Source organism: Hippoglossus stenolepis, chromosome 21 (assembly GCF_022539355.2).
Source record: "Hippoglossus stenolepis isolate QCI-W04-F060 chromosome 21, HSTE1.2, whole genome shotgun sequence".
In the NCBI taxonomy this organism is placed as follows: domain Eukaryota; kingdom Metazoa; phylum Chordata; class Actinopteri; order Pleuronectiformes; family Pleuronectidae; genus Hippoglossus; species Hippoglossus stenolepis.
This window is the reverse complement of record NC_061503.1, coordinates 4,039,191-4,060,019: the sequence shown is the minus strand read 5'-3', so window position 1 is coordinate 4,060,019 and position 20,829 is coordinate 4,039,191. Positions and strand designations below refer to the sequence as shown.

Sequence of the window (20,829 nt, the reverse complement as noted above, 5' to 3'; positions counted from 1 at the left end):
TATCCCATATTTCATGCAAGTCAAGCCTCCTGTGACAAAACCACTGCATGCCTCTAACCACGACTGTAGATGTGTGCTTGCTATGTGTCTGTGTGTGATGTATGACCACCATTACAGACCATGACGGTTCATTCAGCGCACGAATGCTGGTCTGATCTCGTTCTTGTCCATGTCTGTATTTTGGCACCTGCATACATATGTGTTGCGCACAGACACACACACACACACACATTTACACAGCTTGGTCGGTCAAGGATTTCTCTTTTGATGATGCCACATGTGGGTCATCGTTACACGTGTATGTGTGCTTTGTGGGGTCATTGAGAACTCCTTGGATCTTCAAGTGTGTTCTCATAAAAAACTTTAAAAGGTTCTAATCAAAGAAATCTTAGTGATCTATTGATAATACCATATTCAGGCCTATTCAGTTAAACACAACTACAGTAAATGTTGTCTATAATCAACTATGCCAGGTATTTCAGTCAGCCCCACCAGGACAATAACTGGCATTGAAGAGAACAGAACCCCTCCACTCTGTTTATGATGTCAACAGTTATCCCTCCAGTGTAATTACCTGACAACAATCACGTCATTGATATGATTTATAAGCTGGTGTTCTTGTACCTTGACCTGCGGCCAGTCGACCACAAGAGTGTAGTTGAAATGTGAGGTGCTCCAGTGATCAAAGTTTGGCTGAGCCTTCCTCCGTGACCTGGGTCCAAGAGTTCAGCCAGAGGCCAGGCTTCAGCCTGCGGCCCAGTCACCTGGGAGCAGTTTGGACTTTCCAGTTTTACAGAACAAACAACGCTCCTCCACACAAATGCAAAACAGTAACTGGACAGAAACAGAACAGTAGGATTCACGAAAAGTATTCACATCCAGATCTACATAGGTAGGGTTTTTTCATATCTTTATATCAAGACTCTTCATATCAGATTTTGTAATGCTTTCACTCTAAACCCAGCGCTCGCACTCAAATAGCCCCTGCTTGTGGTAATATTTGATCCGCTTGTGCTCAAACTGTGTGCTTGCACTCAGATATTTTGTTGCCTGCACATACAGTATATCATTCACTGCAGCTTCAGCTCTTCTCCTTTATTTATTTATTTTTTTGTGCAACAAGTCTGTCAAATTTCCCCAACCAATAGTTGTATCCAAATGTAGTGTTGACAAATGACGTTGTCCCACCCTCATTGTAGGTGCGTTAGCTTTATTTCTTTGAGAGTCCTGCATGAGTGGTTACTTTAAGAGGGTTCATGCACTCCTGTCCTCCAACGGCTTCAAGCGAGAAAAAGCAGGGGCTATTTGAGTGCAAGCGCAGGGTTTTGAGTGAGAGCATGAAACTGAGAAACCAAACCCAGCCATAGGTAGCCTCTCTTTTCTGACCCTGCTAGTTTTGTGTTGTTCACAAATGTTTAGTTGAACGAACGAATCATCTGGATAGAAATAATATCTCACTTTCAAGCCATCTGTTCGTAGGGATACTCACACATGGAGGCCATTCTTTTCTCCCCGAGCAAACAGCAAATGTTGCAAAAGATAATTAATGCCATAATTCCTCATGTGGTTACACTTACAAAGCCACATGAACAAAAACACACACCGTCAAGTTCCCTGTTGTTTTAACAGACTTTTAAAAAGGCTGGCCAGTATGAGAGGAGCATAAAGAGACGCGATGGTGCTGGGGCAACTGCGATAAGTGGAAAAGATCCTCTGAGTGAGAGATTCAGTGTCACATTCAGCGATTAAGCTAGTCCACTGTGAATTTCAGACTTGAGTTTCAACCAGAATCAGACCTGTCACTTGGGATTAAAACACACTTGCGACATACACAGTCACCGCTCCTTGTCCTCCTGTTTTGGTGGCTGAGTTGTGTTCTTGGAAAATAATCGGAATTGTTGCAGCACCTGTGATCCTACATTCATCCATACAGGTCCTCAGCCTCTACAAACCTGTGAGTTCCCGACCCGATGCAGGGACTATGTAGTCGGAGCTCTGGTCGAGCACTGAACGATGACCCCCACCCTGCAGTGACAGTAAAATCTGTGCCACAATCAGACAAAGTAACAGCAGCTTTTTACACGAGCTGACCCATACTGACATGTTAATGAATAATCTACACAGATGGAAAATAATAATTTCTACATATTTGACACTTGTTGTGTTTCCTCTTCCAAAGCAGCTCTGCCTTTCAAAATACAGAGTAAAACTACAATCTGCAAACACTTTACCGGTGCATAGACTTGAAGCTGGGCCGTTTGAACGTTTCGGGTCATTTGAACGTTAACTGTAAATTCTGGGCTTGAGGCTGCAGCCAGTCGCATGTGAACCACCTGCAGGTGTAAATAGGAGTTGAGATCATGAGCAGCTGCGCAAATAAAAGTAAGGAATGGAGATGATGGGATTAATATCCCAGTTACCTCTTCTCAGACTTGGAATGTCAGGAATCAGAGGCTGTTATTTGGGAAATTGCTGCATTGTCTAGAAAAAGAGATTTACATTTTAAACAGTTTTTACGGAGCTAGAATTCAGATGGACAGTTGGAATCGTTTTCTTAGCCGGGATGTGAAATGTGCTGTGCAGGTTTGATCAGCGGTAAATCTCCGAGCTTCAAGTCAAAACACGAAAACTTTGCCTACAAGCCCAAGTCGTATTCTTCATGGAAAGAGGCACTGGGCGGCAACAAAGCGAGCATTTAGTTTTTTACGTTCTGAACAATAGGGCTGGCTTAAGAGGTTGAGCCCTGTGATCACGCTAAAGGTGAACCATTGATGTTTCACATTTATCTTCCTCTTCTTTCCTGGCATCGGCTTGCAGGATGATGTTGAGTGCGACAGTAAATCCTGCACTGACAGGTAAATACATCGTGTGTTTGAACTGACTGCAGGCAAAGGAAGTTCAGGTGTGTCAGCAGGCAGATCCCCATGGACGACTTCTCCTAAATCTTATTTGGATAACATGGCAATTACCGACGTACACTTCAGAAAGATGACACCAAATTCCCCCGTCTAATTTCGTCGCTGACAAACTGTTGTCAGGTTTGTGGGGTGAAGTCTCTGTCAGGCTTCAGAGAGCTGAGCTAATGACAGCTCTCTTCCAGCGGCACAGATACCAGCATGATAGCAGCGTGTGTGTGTGTGTGTGTGTGTGTGTGTGTGTGTGTTCTGCCGGTCTGTCTATAATAGAGCTTTCCCTTTTTTAACCTCTTCTTCAGATCTCACAGTGGAAAATCAGCTCACATCTGTTTTTCCAGTGACGGAAACTGCACTTTGTTTAGTTTTTTGGGCTTTGGAAGTAAAGCCAAAGATACTTGTGTCATCTTGTTGGGTGTGGAGAGAAAATAAAAGACTCTGATTCTGATGCTCACTCTGGCATCAAAGTGTAAACTCTTGCAGGAGACAACTGGTCTCTGCAAGATGTTTTAGTTGTGCCTTGTATGGTGCATTTAGAGTTTTTCAAGGTGGTTCGCTGTCTAAAATGCATTAAATTTGATTAATTTTGGCTTTTTAATGTAAAGAATTGAATGCAGATCCTGTAAATACCCTGTTAATACACTGTTGTTATCATTATTTCAACAATATTATTCCAAATTCATTTCATTTACATGAATAAGTCCCAGCCGCCGCTGCTACAGAGCGATTGTAGGCATGTTATTCAAAACGTATTCTTATTGAATGTATCGAGTGTCTAAATTGTTGCTAATAAGCATACCAGGAATAACTGTGGGGCACGGTGGTACAGTGGTTAGCACTGCTGCCTCACAGCAAGAGGGTTCCTGGTTCCAATTCGTAGATGTCAATGTGAGTGGATGGTTGTCTCTGTATGGCAGCCCTGTGATGGGGGGACAACCTGTCCAGGGTGTACCTCGCCCAGTGTGAGCTAGATATTGGCTCCAGAGTTACACTTTCATTTTGGAACAATGAAACATTTTAAATCATGATATTTATTAGTCCAAGGTCTCATCTGAAATGTTGATTTCAGTGAAACCACTAAATAAAAGTACAGTACATCTTCAATAAAGTCCAAAACTCCCACTTTGCATGAATGGCAACATGGTCTCAGACTTTTGGACCCCTGAGTGCTGAGCCACTGCAGCTAATATCAAGTCCGTAACTGAATAAATCAAAAAAATGAAAGCACAGCTGTTTTGGATATCATGTCGTGTTGAGCTGAATTCCACTGTTGTTGGTTCATGTCACAGTGTGTGCAGAACATTATACAGCTGTTTACATCAGTCTCAGCGTTTGACAGGCGTCTGTGAGTCTGGTTCCATTTGGGCTGGGGGACAGGTGAGCTGCTGGTGATAACGGAGAACAGGTCTCAGGCCAGTTCTGCCCTGCAGTGAAGTGCAGCCCTCATACCGACGACGTTTTTACATTACTGTCTGCCTCTGATCAACTGAACACGGCTGGCTGAACTCTCGCTTTCACCTTTGGCCTCTGTACCAAGTAGTGATCAGACCAGGGTGGAAGAATGTTTGGAGTTCGGATTGTTTGTTTTAACTGGCGAGGAGAACCAGAGTGGTGGAGGAAGCTGTTTAAAGAGGAGCTATTCTGCTCAGTTCCAGCTCTTTATTTTTATTGTTGGACTCTTTGCATGATTCACAGTTTTATTTGTATAAAACCTGTTATGCAGCCCCTCAGATGAGTCTCTGGCTGAAACAGGCACTATAAGCTCAGGTCTCCTGTCTTTGGATTGGCTGAACATCCTGGAGCCTGCTGAGAGGCAGCGCAGTGAGAGGGGTCTGTCTGTGGACTGCAAGACAGGGCCGTTAAAATCTGATACTGTTCTTATTGTAATCCTCACACTATACCCCTATCCGAAAAATACAGAATTGCGACTGGGTTACGCGTGTGAAATTGGCATGTTACATGTAGTCAGCGTTAGTCAGCGTGTCTGGAAGTCGTGCGGACTGCAGATGGATATTGTTGCACCCAGTACTTTATGACAACTCCTCAATTGATTGATACAAAATTGATGGATACAGATTTCTATAGATTCCCTGTTGATAGTTGTTCATGTGGTAAATGTTGAAATGTTCTTAAATGCTGATTTACGTGGTCAGGAAATAGAAAAGTTTAAGTTGCTTGTGAATTGTTGTCACCAAACATCAGTAGGGTGAATGTGCGTCATTGTATATTTGTATGCTGGACTATTGATATAGATTTTTATATTGTATATTATAGTTTATTCTCTCCACTGTTGCCAGGTGTTTACTCATTGTGGGAACTGTTGGGTTTTTCAGTAATATTGTAAGATCTCTGCCTCACGTTGTGTGTCTTGAATTAAGAATTGATAAAAGAATTGAATAGGGGTGGCTGTGGCCCAGGAGATAGAGCGTGTCTGTCAGATTTGGTTAAGCAGATGGACCCAGGATGCAGAGTTTAAACAACAGGTGTCCTTTTAATAGGAAAAGGTCTTTATCAGAAAAAACAACAAACAGAGTAATCTCACAAAAAGTCTAAACTGAAAAACACAGAGCACACGGGGGAAGCTCGCAAGAGACGAGAAGAAGCAGGGGACGCAAGCACAGGAGATGAAGAATAACGACAGGGACTAAAACAGGCATTAAGACAGAGCATTCAGACAGAGCATTCAGACAACGAACCGACAAGGACAAGGGGAAGCACAGAGACTTATATACACACAGGGAAGGCAGGGGCAATTGAACACAGGTGGAACACATGAGGACTGGTGCAGACAATCACAAAGACAGGAAGTGAAGAAAACACACTAGGAACAGGGCCTACAAAATAAAACAGGAAACAGACATGCGACACCGAAACAACACATATACAAACATAAACACAAGGATATACAAGAAACACGAGGTAATAATTAAACAGAAAACACTCTTAATAAAAGAGGCCAAAATCACACTGGGAAGACCAAACCATGACAGCGTCGTCCTCTAACCAGAAGGTCGGCTTATATCCCAGTCTCCCCCATTCTGCATGCCGAAGTGTCCTCAGGCAAGGTAGTTAAACCCCTGAGCCCCTGACGACTGTGCCGACAGTGTGTGAGTGATGTGTAATAAAGAAAGTGCTGCACATACTGTAGATGATCTGTATGAATGTGTGTTAATGGGTGAATGGCAAAAACTGTAGAGGGCTTTGAGTGGTCATCAAGACTAGAAATGCTCTAAAATACAAACCATTTACCAAGATACAGACCATTTGAATTGAGCACATTTAATGCCAATAATGATTATATATAAAAATTCATGACGTCAGATTCTCATGAAAGTAGAAAAATCCAAGCAGTCTGACGCCCAAGCTTTTGGCAGTTTGCAAAACTTGAGCGACACTGCAAATGAAGTTGGAGGCTTATCTTCTTGTTTCAACTTGACACATTCAGCGCACTGCGGTAAAAACAAAAGGTCCTCTGAGAATTCAAAACAAAACCCCTTCTCGCTGTAAAAAAAAAAAGAAGTTGCTTTTGAGTTTTAGAAAACTATTTCAAATGAAATATCATACTGGATGAGTGTTTAAATGTGTTTGCAGTATTTGTCAGTAACTTGGCAGGCTACAGTCATTTAGTGCCAGTATAACATTTGTTACAGAAATTTACAGCCAAATAAACCAAACAGTAAAACTAGCCCATCTTTGTTATTAGTAGCTCTAGTTTTCTAACAGAGAAACAGTGAAAAAGAGATGCTTATTGAAAAACTCAATGTCATGTTAGTTACATTGAATAATTTCACTGTTGCTATTTCTTAAAAATAATCCATCCTAGTAATCATTTATAAAATATAATGAATTGTCCTGAATGAATGTTAGACAAAACAAGTGAGGGCCACTACTCCATACAAACTTCCATTGCTCCTGCCAGTAGCATATGGTACAACAATATTCTAATTTGCATTTGTAGAATATTTTATTCTCTGTCAAAACCATTCTGCGTTGGTGACACTCGCTGCTCTCCACTTTTAACATGCAGACGACCAAAACACATGGTGGTTAAGTCCTTTGCCAGCATGTGTCTTCCCAACACACCGCTCACCAATAGATGTCTTTATTAACAAAAATTGAGAGAACAAATATAAATTTGGCACCTGGAACTCAAATCCGCCTCTGTCACCTTTAAACCGGGAAGAGTGATTAGCCAACTCGACTCAGCTATGCTACTCACCCTCCCTGGAACAGCTGGAGGTGCTAACTCACTAATCTACCACAAAAAGCCTGGTCAACAGTGAATGTAAGTGACTGTTCTCACCAGAGACAAGTCATTCAAACTAATGGATTATATCTGCCAAAGTGTTTCTTTTTCATAACCACCAATCAAAACTTTTTAACACTGGACCACATAACCATGTGTAGGATTACTGGTCTAAATGACAAACCTATAATCTCTCGACTTGTTTTTTTTCTCACCTCTCTCCATGGTAGCGACAGCTGTTTTCAGCATGTGCACATCAAAACATATAATTACACTAGGTTCAGGGAGAAGGCGATACAGGAAATGAAAAAGCAGTGATGACACAGTGTAGATATTCTTCTTATTTTCCCCTAAACCTGAACTTCACCAGAAGCTCCAATATTTGAGATGACCATGATGTTTCTAACCTTAACCAAATTAATTTCCTTAACTTGAAAAAAAGTACTTAGGCTGTTGGATTTTCCCTGACCTGGGTTGCCAGCAAAACGCTCTCTTTGATTTAACTGACTGACCTAACTTTAACGTGACTTAATTGCCTGTTTTTTGGATCGTGGAGCAAGTTTATCAAGATTGGGATCTCTCGAGAAGTGCTACCACGACAACAAAAAGGCCCAACAGCACATGATAAATGTTTAGCAGTGATATGATACATTTTCTGTTTGTCCTAAGCTGCTTTAAGACGTGCACTGAACTCCAGATATTCACCTGAAATTACCCAAAGGGGCTGTGTGTGAGAACGCAAAAGTCAGAGTCACTTGCTGCGGAAATTCTCTGGAGTTTCTCCGGCTAGACCCCTCGTAAAAACACCTGAAGATTCACCAGTTTCTAACTAATAGACAGTTTTTTTGGTGGTAGGAACCGAGGCCAGTGTTGATTTGCTGAAAACAAAACCATGTGATCTCCGCAGTGGAAGTGATATGTCACGTCCTGCCTCCTGAGTGCTGCACCACCCCTCACCTGAACAGTCCACAGATTTGTGTTGTTTGAGCAGAGAATCTCCTGCTGTATATGTGAAAGGCAAACTCCATCCCATTGTGTGGACATTCTCCGGAGTTCACGTCTGAAAACAGCACATGATTGGGCTTCGGCGCTGGATGTTGAAGCTTTTAAAAACGTTTGTCGTTCTTGGCCCTGGCTTGATGTGGTGAATTTCAAAGTCAGTGGGGAAAGAAAGAAAATATATATTGTTCCTTTTATGACTCCAGAGCAGTCAGCAGCGATGCAGCAGCTCGGAGAAGAAAGTTTTATATTGTTCTAGTGAACAATCAGCAGGAGGCCAGTCTGGAGAGAGAGAGAGAGAGGCGAGTAAATATGGGCACTTGTGCGTGTATTCATACATGCATGTGGACGAAAAGCTCTTGCAGAAAGCGTGTGTGTTTGTGTGTGTGTAAGATGTGGATGGAGGAGAGAGAGGGAAGAGAGAGAGAGAGGGGTTACAATTCAGACTCCAGACAGAAGTGAACAAAAGTGAGAGAGACTCAGTTGGAGAGCTATCCAAGCTGAAGTATCGGACTTTCTGGGTGTGTGTGTGTGTGTGTGTGTGGTTCCAGGTCGAGTGTCTGTCGCTGCAGCAGCACATTCACACACAGGAGGCAGGGATGAGGGAGAGAGAGGAGCTGAGGAGAGCCATAGAGCAGAGTGAGCGACTCCTCTCCAAGGTGCGCGAGCTGGAGGAGCAGAACACTGAGCTCGACAAGGAAAGGAATGAGGTGGCCACTAGATACCGAGCTGTAAGTCTGCTGCACTGCATCCCCCTCTCCCCTTCTCTTGTCTTATTCTTTCCCTCCTGAAAAAGAAAAAGTCTTTCCTCTTTTGTTTTCACTCACTTGATACGCAAGAAGTCACAGGATTTGTGATTAAGTCAGAATTTCTGCTCGATAAGGGATTTTGAACGTGGTCATTAAACCAGCCCTGGGTGGATGAAATTAAGTGGATAATGATACCCTAGCGGAGGGGGAGAGGGAGATGCAGCCACCATGGCAGTCACTGTGTTCGAGCTTGTTTTAATGCTGCGGGTTTTTACTGCTGTGTTGACCATTTTCCAGCTGATCGTTTTATTGAGAGAGCGCTGCTGTCCCAGTGCCGCGGGGCACCGTGCTGTTTCCTGGCCTGGGGCGCGCTGCATGACTGATTGGTTTACTGCAAGGAGGACTGGGTGAGTGGCACATCCCCTTCTGTCGGGAGGCGGTGTTACCACAAGCTTTGCTTAGAGAAAGACAAACCAGCATTCCTGTTTAGAAGTATTCAGCTTATAAATACAGCACATGACTGCTGAAGGCATCAAACGTTTAGCCACAGATATTTTAAATTAATTTCAAGGGACTTCAAACTGCACTAAACTCAAATTACTTGTGTTATTTGAAGGAGTTTCTCGTGGATGACCATCCCACAGAGATTCTAACCCCCAACTCTGCAAAGTTCTTCAACATTTTTTGGTATCTTTCTTGTTTTTTGAAGGCCCACACCTTTACTGTTCTAATTCTTAATTTTTTTTCTCCTGAACCTTTTTTCCAGCTGCAGTAGGTAATGTTTTTCATTGTACCCACTTTACACTCGTGAATAGTATAGTATCTAGCAAATATTTCCCTCAGGAGTTGGGCTGAGACCAAAACGGAGCTAAAAGGAGACCAGATATTGAAGCTGAATTTGTCAGGTGTTCACCAAACCACCACCTTCTCAAACAATCTTAAAGGAAGGATAGGTGATGCTGCAGAAACCAGCAAAAATAGAAAGATACATGTATGGTATAACAGTATTAGACCTCCCTCACAAGCCATGCCTCTCAATCACATCCTCAGGAAAGCTGTTGTAACTATTTCTTCTGCTCTTATGCAACTGAACAAAAATGTGATAATAATAGTTTTAAAACCATGTCACTGGGCAGTTACATGAATGATCTGTAAAGCAGTAATGCATGAGAATCAGGTTAAATCTGGCAGTGATCTATTTAAATTTAAATCAGTAAATTCATAAAACCTCACATTCGTTATTTCATCTTTGTGCTCGAGTTTGCATCGGTTTGGTTTTGAATCATGTGTGTGTCAAACAGTGCAAAGATGTAAAACACTCTTAGTGCTGCTGTAGGTTTGTGCTATTAGATTGAGCCTGATTACCAAAAGAACATAGAATATATCTTTGTTTGGTTTCCACCGTCACTCTTCCAGATTACTGCTAATGTTATATACCTATTACCTATTTGCTAACACGTTTGCTACAAATTAATAAGTGAAAATCTTGCAGTGTTGTATCTACAGCTTTTTCTGCTGAACAATGCAGCTTTAAAATACTTCGTACTACTTTTTTTTGCAAAGAACCAGCATGTCCAACTTTTTTAAGTAGACTGACTTTACCTGTTTTAAAATTAAAACAATGTATTTGTGCAAATTATCTGAAGACTTACACCTTCACAAATTGGGGTTGAGTGCCACAGTGTCAGGAGAGTCCAGAAGTATTTCAAGAACTAAATTCAGCATTGATGGTTTTATCCTTGATACAAAAGAAAATACATACTAAAATAATTTGAGTGTAAAATTTCACTAACCACCTTCTAGAGTTTCCAGCTGCACATCACTGTCTTCATACAACAAATGGAGAAGGCTCAGGTGTCATCACATGACCTCGGGGTGAAACCTAGGTCACATGATGACAAATTCATGACCAAAGTTCTACAGGCTGCCTCAGAGGGCTATTATATGGACCATTTATCTTAGATTATTGAATTGTTGACTGCAAAAGGTCAAGATTAATATAGAAAATCTGAAAATAATGACATACTTACCTTTGAACCTTAAGACTTTGAAAGAGTAAAGCCACATCTTAGTCTCAGTTCAGTTCCTTTTGGACACAACACATTAAAACCAAGAAGCAAAATAATTGCTTTCTACGGCAGTGAGCAAGCACTTCATTCCATTTTTGTGCTTTGAGAAAACGTCTACATTGAGTGTCATTTTCTGAAAGTGAGTGTGGGAGAGTGACTCTCTCCTGGAGGCAGAGGATTTAGTGTGAGAGTGCGGCGCACCGCTGCTGTTTCCAATGTTTGTGGAAAACGCTCCGGGGTTGCCCACGGGATTCGGTCATTACTGGTGCTGAGTGCCTTAGCAGACTCTTCAGACGACTTCAATTGGAACACATCGTAAACCGCCTCGTGGAGTTGGACTGCAGCTCTTGTAACTCTGTGCTTTACTGCCGTCTCCTTATAACAGATTCTTGGGGCATCGTTGATCTTTGTCTGTTTGGGCCATTTAAATACTGTTTGTCTTTAGCAGATATCCTCTGCAAAGCCACAGTTGGTTAGATGACTTACAGTTGAGGATCATCCCAATACTGTCACAAAATCCTTTTCTCTCTCACAGATACAAGTCAGCCTGTAAAAGTGGGTTAGAGTGGGTTTAAGATTTACAACCCAAAGTCTCCCACATTCAAAAATAAAGTGTGTTCTATTGCCCCTCTTTTTATTTTTAGAGACAGAAATGACTTTGCTATCAAAATCACTAGGTTTGCTCTGGCTCCAACTGTGTATTCTCTCCCCTGCTTAGATTAACCAACCATAAATAATGAAGTTAATCTGTGGAGGAGACAGATCAGCCAGTATAATTCATACCTTGGAGCCTGTCTGATACGACTGCAGTGAGAAATGTGACTCCCTGTCAGAGCTATTTAGTGCTGCTGCTGCTGCTGCTGCTGCCTGAAGAAGTTTTACAGTTTTCCAGGGGAAGTTTATCCTGTTTCTTGGAGGGACACCACACAGCCCTGTTGCTAGGGGTGTGATGAGCTCCTGCTTCTCTATCATCCATAATGCAGCACTGTCCTGTGAGGTCATTGCTAGTGAATAGAGTAGCATCTAGAGTTGGTGGAGACCAAAACAGAGCTAAAGGGAAATCAAATTGAACTGAGATGTGCCAGGTGTCCACCAGCCAACTTCTTAAGCAACCTTAATGCCCCAGTGTCCTAGAAAGTGATAGCTTCCATTTTATTGATTACTTATTATAAATGCTTAAAATAATGTTATCTGACAAACAGAAAGAGAGGACTGTTTCCTCTTATTAATCTCAGTCTCTGACTGATAAAGGTTTTTGTATTAAACACTGTGTGTTAAAAGTTTGTACTTCACTGGAAGTATTTTAGGCAATAAGGCACCGGTTATGATTTAGACTCTAGGATCTACAGATGTGCATTTTAAGGCATTCGTTAGGCAAAATTGACATAACAAGCAAAACTATAATGTGACATTATAATTATGCTACTGTAGGTATGTGTCGTTATTTAAATCACTGTGGTAATTAGATCTAAATTGTTTGAATGTAATCATAGTCTTGACAATAAAGATATATAGGGATTTTAACACACACATAGAGAGCTGGTATACACAGCCTCATTATACAGATGACTTACTGTTGATTTTTCTTTTATTATCAAACTTTTGCAACTTTATAGGTTTTATGTCTTTTCAGAAAGGGTTTATATTGTTACAAACCTGGAAAAAGTTGTAAAGAGCAGTGAGTGAACATAGTAATTTGCTTTATGGGACAGAACGGCTTCTGGCCTCTAGTGAATTCACAGCTAATTACTGCTGCATACTGATTTAACAAAGCCATAACGTAACACGAGAGGAACAACCTGAGCAACAAATTATCTGAAATTGACACAATGATGTAATTGACACAATGATGTAATCAACGGAAATGTGTGGTAACAATAGGAAATTTAGATCCCTGCAGTCAGCTCATAAAAATCTCTGGTTACCTGAATAACGCTGTGGCAGATTTTGTTGTAATAATATCATTCATTCCAAACATTCCCACACAAGCAATGATCAGATGGGAAAGAATGTGATCTTGTTGTTATAGAACATCGCTGCAGCACTAACATTTTTTTAGGCAGGCTAATTATTCCACAACTTCTGTCGCCACATCTTTGCCACACTCACAAAGTCATCCATGAGAAAGAGAGAGGGAATATCATTTATAACAGTAGACATTTTAAAACTTTCGATCCTCTTCACTAAGACATGAATGGTTTTCTATTCAGTTGTTCACGTAAAAAGTGGCACAAATATTTATGTAACCAATGAAGAAAGAGCTAGAGTTCAAATCCAGAGAACTTTCTCATCTCTGCACAGCCGGCCAATCACGGGATGAGATGGGTGCGAATGTCCAGTTTTCCGTTTCGAGAAAGGAATAGACGTTGTCAGATACTCGCCCTTCTTACGATGTCAGAAAGGTGTGAGGTTAGTAGGTTTCAGAAGCCTGACAAGCACTTTGAGAGTTGGGCAGTTAGCACGTTTGAACATGCATGTAGCCATGTTAGCTGCTCTGCAAGACCATGCATTTAGCTAAATGCTAATAGGACAATGTTATCACAGTGACAGTGCTAATCTGCTTATGATTAGCAGGTAGAAGGTTTATCATGTTCACCATCTTAGTTTAGTGTGTTAGCATGCTCACAGTTATGCAGATTTTTATTTTAGACAATAAAACTTTGACTTGATGGCGGAGCTACAGTAAATGAAGATTCAGAGAACCATGAATATTTGCACCTAATTTTAATCTACTTAAAAGTTATGGATTTCACTAAAAAAACTACAACCTCATGGTGCTACCACAGGCATCATCAATTGTCTTTCCAACCAATATCACAATCCATAGCCACGACACAGCTACAACGTGCCACCAAGAGAAAACTCAGAGGATCAGAGGAAAAGACCTGACTGTACCACTGTCTTTGAGATGAACTATGCACATTCAGAGGGGCAGCATGCAAACGCCAATAAAAACAGACATTGATGAGGAATTTGAGGATTACCGCTGCAAGAAAAAAGGGTGAAAAGGAACAACTTCATTTGCTTCTATACTGTTGTTCCAACCTTTTTTGGGTACAAATGGATACAAATGGAGAAAGGTCCACTGTTTACCCCCTAATTACTGTTAATGTGAAATAAATGTGGAGCGTTACTGCAGAGCTATCCAGATGCCCCAGTTCTGCAAGTGGAAAAACTTTCGGTCTGGACTGGCTCTAAAGTTTCTGGAGCCCAAGGCAAACTGTGGGACAAAGGACTGGTAGGGAGATATGAATGAGCTCGGTGAAGGGAGGAGAGAGGAGGGTGAGGGGGATGCTAGGGAAGAGAGGACTGACTTGGTGTTCAAAGGCAAATGAAAGTTAGAACAAATTGTTGAGGAGAGATGAACTTTGAGGTTAAAAGTCTAGGCCAACAAAGAGACACTTAGACTGCATGGGTAATGAGACGCTACTGAGGTTAGAATTCTCCAAAATGTTCATATCCTCTCCTGCTGAGTGCTTTAAACTTGGATGTTTCCTCTGTTATTAAATTTTTTGTTGAGATCAGGCATATTTGCATATCTTGCTGCAGCATGATTCTATGAACAGTCTGCCTGTCTCAACAACTACCAAATGGATTGGTTGCAAATTCTGTACAGATATTTATGGCTCCTAGACAATATATTCTGAGGACTTTAGTGAACCCCTGAGTTTTTATCTAATGCCACTAAGAGGTCGACATTTTTGTTCCCCGTCAAGGAGGTTATGTTTTTGTCTGCCTTTGTTTGTTGGTTACCAGGATTATGCAAACACTACTTGATGTATTACCTCGGAACTTGGTGGAAGGATACAGTATGGGTCAGAAAAGAACCCATTAAGTTTTGGTGCAGATCCAGTTCAGGGGGCGGATTCAGGAATTAGTTTTTACTTTCTGTAACGTTGGGAGATCAGTTCACAGATTGCAAATTTAATCTGCCTTTTTTAGTGAACAGATATACAGTACATGTTTGTGCAATTTGGTAGAGCTTGACTGAATTTGTGGTGTGTGTGTGTGTGTTTGTGTGTGTGTGAGTGCGTGTGTGTGTGTGTTTTTTACAAGACTCCAAGATAGATATCTTAGGTTAAAAGCATCCGGCAGCTGAACCCACAACCTCCTCTTCCCTCTGGTGTTATCAGTCATCTTCCTTTTGGAATGCCAACAGGCAGCTGGTAATTAAATGCTAGGCTTTCTACCTTTATGGAGGCACCATGGCACTCTCAGAATATGGGTTTCTTTTAGCACGAAGGACTGGAACATGGGCAAAGATCATCTAAGCGCCTTCCTGTAATGCTTTGATCTACAGTAACCATGCCCTTATGTTACCTTATGACTCCGGAATCAGGATCAACTGCAGGTCAGATCTCTTGATGTATGAATGAATAAGACTCAAAGGAACTGGCTTCTCTTTACTGTGTTTCTTGCTTCCAAGACTTAGAGTTTGTGATGATGGAAACCTGCTGGTATTTGACTTAGTTGTGTATCTGATTCAATGGCAGCCTTCTTGTCAGATATGAGTGTTGGTGTTGGACATGTGTGGTGTCTGGAGAGGCAGTCTGGGTGAGCTCAGTGTCTCTCCAGCTCAAGTGGGAGTCACAGAAAGAGATCTCTCTGTGCTGCCTTTCTGCACAAGAACCCAGACCACATTGTCAAAATAAAACAATTTGAATTCTCAGAAATCCTGTATTTTGATGGGTTTTTTCGGTCGCTGGATGTCCTCCACGCCTCAGTGGCATTGGCAGAGCGCTTATCCTTGCTCATATGAGCATGTCCACATTGGGCCCATTTTAGATTCAGTGTTATTCTAGCTTCATGTGATTTAGAAAGGTTATATTTCTACAAACCCTCATGACAATCCCTACTGCTGTAAAGTGAATATGCTGGAATTTTTGTAAATGTTTGTCTCTTGAGTAATTTTATACAAAAATGAATGTCGCTTTTATTTTTACATCATTGCTGATGTGTGTGTTCTTGCAAATATTTGCCACAAATCTGCACATTCTATACACATATTAAAATTAAAGTACATACATCTTGAAGCTGTAGAATTTTTTAAGTACACATACATGTACATGGGGAGTAACTGGAGTAGAAATGTATGGCCCTCAGTGGAGCCATTTATCTAAAAGAAATCTGTTTTCTTCTCATTCCAATAGTTCATATGGTTATTTATAACCTATGACATATATTTTCCACTTGTTTCCTACAGCACATAATTCACAGTCCTTTTTTATCTTAACAATGCTACAGCTTTTTTAATTCTGCATACAGTAAATATACAGTTGGACAAAAAATAATAACTCAAGGCTCACTTATTTGTTTTTTCTGGAATTTACTTCTTTCTTTGTTTGCACTTTTCCTTTTTTTATTTTCTGAATGTTATGAAATTCAAAGTATAAACACCTGAAAACTGCTATTTTAAAAATTATGTGTTTTGTAACTATAGTCTGTTTTTCTTACTAGTTGTAGATAAACCATTTCTCCTAGGTGATTAAAGTACCACCCTATCTTGATCATCACCCATCTTGCCTGAAGTTAACTCTAGATATGGGACTGCTTAGTCTACTCTTTGTGGGTCTCGGTGGCTTCATTCAAGAAAACATCCACACTTGAATCTAAGGCACAATATGCCTCGTTGTTCCTGCTAAGATGAATGCCATGGCATTGTGGGGGACCATGTGGGGGCGTGGGCGCACAAGACATTTATGTCAATTATAATGTAGACTGTGACGAGAAAAGGCATTTTTGACTCTGGAATAGTGCCATTGTTTTCTTGTCCTTCTGTGGTGTGGCTGTGACAGTTCAGCTGAGAGCTACATTTCTGTGGCAGAATGATACAGCGTTAAAGGATTTTCTCCTCAACTGACATACTACACCGACCGCCATCCCTGTGGGACACCTTTTGGACCCCCTCGAAACTCTGAGGAGGCACCTGTTCCTGTGGGAGGAGACTGGTGTGGGGAGAGAAGACGGCAGAGCTTTTCGTTGCGGTGAAACCCAGTCTAAGAGTGGATTGAGCAGTGGCTACCTGCAAAGGATTATTAGTAGCAGCTGCAGGCTGTGGACCAGCTGGAAGCATGTACGCAGGAATGTTTAGATTTCAGTAGCGTATACTAGCTCTCCCTAAAAATAAAGAGATGAGTGGTTAATTGAGAATAGAAGGTGAAGAGAGAGAGAGAGAGAGAGAGAGAGAGAGAGAGAGAGAGAGAGAGAGAAAGCAAAATAGCTTAGAGAAAGACTAGGCTGAACGATTAGATAGTGTGAGGAAGACAAAGAAAAGGTAAGCAGAGCTCCAAGTGTGTTGAGGGAGAGAGAGAGAGGATCTGTGATCCACCTGGAACAAGAAGAACAGCTGTACACCAAGTGAAGGAGGAGAGAAGACGTGGTTAAGCCTCTTTGAAGAAGTACAGAAACACTTTGAGAACAGACGGGCAAGTTGGTACATTGCTAAACAGGTGAAGTCCGCACAGCAACAGTTTATAGACTCTGGGAAGCATCGTCAAGATGATGTCTGTGAGGCAGCAGCGTCAGCGTCGCCACTCCCTGTCTGATGACTCTGAGGAGACCAATGGGAACCATGCAGATCCTGGACCAGAAGCAGAACCTGAAGAATTGGACTGGGATGGCTATAGCACAACACTGGAGCACCGGTTAGCAGCTGTGGGTAACTCTTGCTGCCAAAAGTTTGATTGTGACTGGTCAATGTGACTAATGTAGACCTATAGAGGTTCAGCTTTTTGTATCAAACCCCAAAAATGTCAATTTGTCAAATATTTAGCATTTACTCTCTCACCCATGTATTAGCGTATTAGCATACATTAATCTTCACTCGCCTGCCGTGTAAGACAGGTTTCCTGAACATTTTTCAAATTACATACAGCATATTACTATTGAAAAATACTAATTTCTCAAGAGCAAAATTAATTAGCCGAGCTAGGTCAAAGGTGCTGTTAAACAACACCAAGCGACGACACTAAAGTGTGGATACCCGACCCGAGCCCATCAGGACCCGATGAGGCAGGCAGGGTTCAAACAAAAATTTTGAAATGATATTCCAGTTCAGGTCGGGTTAGGTCACAGGTGGCTGGGCTGTCTTCTTGATATTTTATGCTGTACATGCCTGATATCACAGGAAACACCAGGCTTGGGTAGAGCTGGGACCCAAAAAACAGCATGCCTGTCGGGTTAGGGTCGTGCTTGGCTAATTTTCTCTCTTGCTCAGATGGGCTCGAACTGAAAATTGCAGCCCAAGCCGCAGTCCACACCTACATGTCAAAATCTTATGTAACTAACATTTGTACAAATATGACACATGCTGGTTTAACAAAATATGCTTTGGAGTTGTTTATTGATCATTAACAGCTTAACCTCAGTGGCTGCATGCAGCCCCATCCTCACAGTGATCGATTTTAACAAAACAGCTACTTCCTGAATTTAGGCCTATGAGCGACTAACGTTAGCAAGCCAGCTAAGAAGACACAACATTTAGATAAGACCACTATGTACAGGGATTCACATACTGTACATCACATAGGCTGTACTCATTTCATAGAGTTAACCCATTGCCTCCCCATCCAAACTCTTGTAGCTAAGTCATTAAGTGCTATGTTTGTCTCAGCCCAGAGAGACCAAACTTATATAACACTATAAACTTGAGACTGCAAGCAGATCCATTAGTGGTCAAGACAACAGGACAATTTTCCGTTAATATGCCTAATTCCTACAGAAAATTAACTGGTGTAATGAATGGTAAATGGTAAATAGTCTGTATTTATATAGAGCTTTTCTAGTCTTGATGACCACTCAAAGCACTTTACAGTACAGTTTTGCCATTCACCCATTCACTCAAACATTCATACAGTGCATCTGATGGCAGCACTTTTTCCTATGAGGTGTTCAGTATCTCGCTCAAGGACACTTCAGCATGCAGATGGGGACAACTGGGATTAAGCCGCCGACCTTCTGGTTGGAGGATGACCGCTCTACCCCTAAGCCAGAGCCAAAGCCCCATGTTTGCTTGCTAACTCTAGCATACCTGAAGAAAAGAAAGTTTCGCTAACCACAGGAAACATTGAACAGGACCATTGTCATGGTTGACAGTCAAATGTAAACACGGCAAATGCAGCAACTGCTAACTGGCCATGATGGTGTTGATAACTATTTGTCATGCAAAAGTGGCAGAAAATGATTTTTTGGCTTAATGTACAGTTTTGGAGCTCCAGCTCCATAGGCCCTCATTCATTCTGTGTGTGTATGTGTGAATCTGAGTGCGTGTGTTTGTGTGAGAGAGAGAGAGACACTTCAGCGTATCTGTATGTACAGATGTGTATATTTGTGTGTACAATGTAAATATCCTCTGTGTGTTGGAGCTGGGATTGATCTACAACCTGTTCAGTCGTCATCAGGGTCAAGTGCTAAAGGTGCAAACAGTTTAGCACAAGGGAGAAAATGATGTGAATTTCAGAAAGGCAGGGAGCAAACTCAAAGCGAGTAGGCTTTTACTTTTTATGGAAATAAATGCAGATGGAAATGTGGTCGCCTGATCATGTCACAAAAGCCCAGATATTTGGGTATGCTATTAGCTCGTTCCAAATGCCTTGCCCATGATGACTGGTCCATAAGAGAGTAACAGTAACCAGAGCAGGCGCTCACAGTAAGGTCTTTTCACTCCTGTTATGGATGGCTGTTGACTAAGTGATCTGGTGTTTGGTCGAACTTGCTTATCTGGTCAGTACTGTACGTCACTGCGTTGCCTTTTCAGCTCTACTATATTAAGACAAGGGCAAACTAACAAAAGAGGGTTTCTTTTGACTTGGAAGAGGATAAGTTTCATCTTGTGGCATAACGTGCGGTAAGATCCTATTTGAATGAATTAATTCTTTCTTTGTTTGAGCTTCTTTTATTCAGCTAATCCCCTGTTATTATCTTTTTTCTCCTCATCTTCCACTAATTCTCTATTTTTTCTCAGCTCATTTGAACTCACTCTTTAAGAATGTTAACTACTTAATATCCAAAACTACAGTGCGTGTACAGTTTAGTTTAAAGAATGTCAAGATAAAATGGAGCAATTATGATGCTACTGCATGACGCAAACTCATTTAAATGTCATGTAACATCCTCATTGTTGAGGTTTAAGTGCTTTAAAATCAAGACAGCAAAAAACAAGGACTGATATAAATTAAATAAATGCAGGTACTACCCAGGTATATCAGGCACTCAGCAATAGAGCTATGTTAAAATACAACAGGAAAAAGAAAAGTCTAATGAGAGTATCTCAGCACAAAATGTTTTCCTACCAATCCAAAATCAGTTTGAAAGCAGAATTCTAACTGTGTGCAATTCTGTATGCATCAACTGAACTCACTGCAACTCTGTGCTTGTTAATCCAAAGGAGCAGGAGAGTGCTCAGGCGTCCGAGCAGCGCTGTGTCCAACTGGAGAAGGACCAGTGTGAGCTGGAGCTGCAGCTGTCGGGTCTGTCAGACCGACTGGAAGAGGAAGAGGCCTGCTCAGCCCAGCTGATCCTCCACAGGGACAGGCTGGAGGCCGAGTGCAGCATCCTCAGACGAGACCTGGATGAACTGGAGAGCGCCCTGACTTCGACTGAGCAGAGTAAACAGGTAGAACTTAGCCTTCAGGAACTGATGATGCCTGTTACACACAGACTGACTGAAGGCTCAATTATGCTGCCTTTACGTTTCATCCATATCTGTAGGTTTTCAGAAGCTTGTGTGGCCAGGCCCAGCAAGTAAGATAGGGTTGTACTTAAAATTAGTTTGTTAAATTTAGAAATGTCAAAAAGCTGACAACACCACCTAAAAATTTATAAAAACCTCACACGTCTCACACGTGCACAAAAAC

The 20,829-nt window shown here is 41.6% G+C and overlaps 1 protein-coding gene across 2 annotated transcripts in view; it reads left to right on the top strand.

The window, feature by feature from the left end:
• Positions 1-20,829, top strand: part of LOC118100139 (myosin-16) — a 56,372-nt gene that overhangs the window by 3,155 nt on the left and 32,388 nt on the right. The window contains exons 1-2 of one of the 2 annotated variants that reach the window (XM_035144897.2): positions 8,723-8,888; positions 20,361-20,588. In XM_035144897.2, coding sequence (XP_035000788.2) covers positions 8,757-8,888; positions 20,361-20,588 — 360 coding nt within the window. In that variant the 5' untranslated portion in view covers positions 8,723-8,756. Of the gene's footprint in view, positions 1-8,722; positions 8,889-20,360; positions 20,589-20,829 lie in introns of those variants that run through there. The other variant, XM_035144898.2, reaches the window with a different exon arrangement.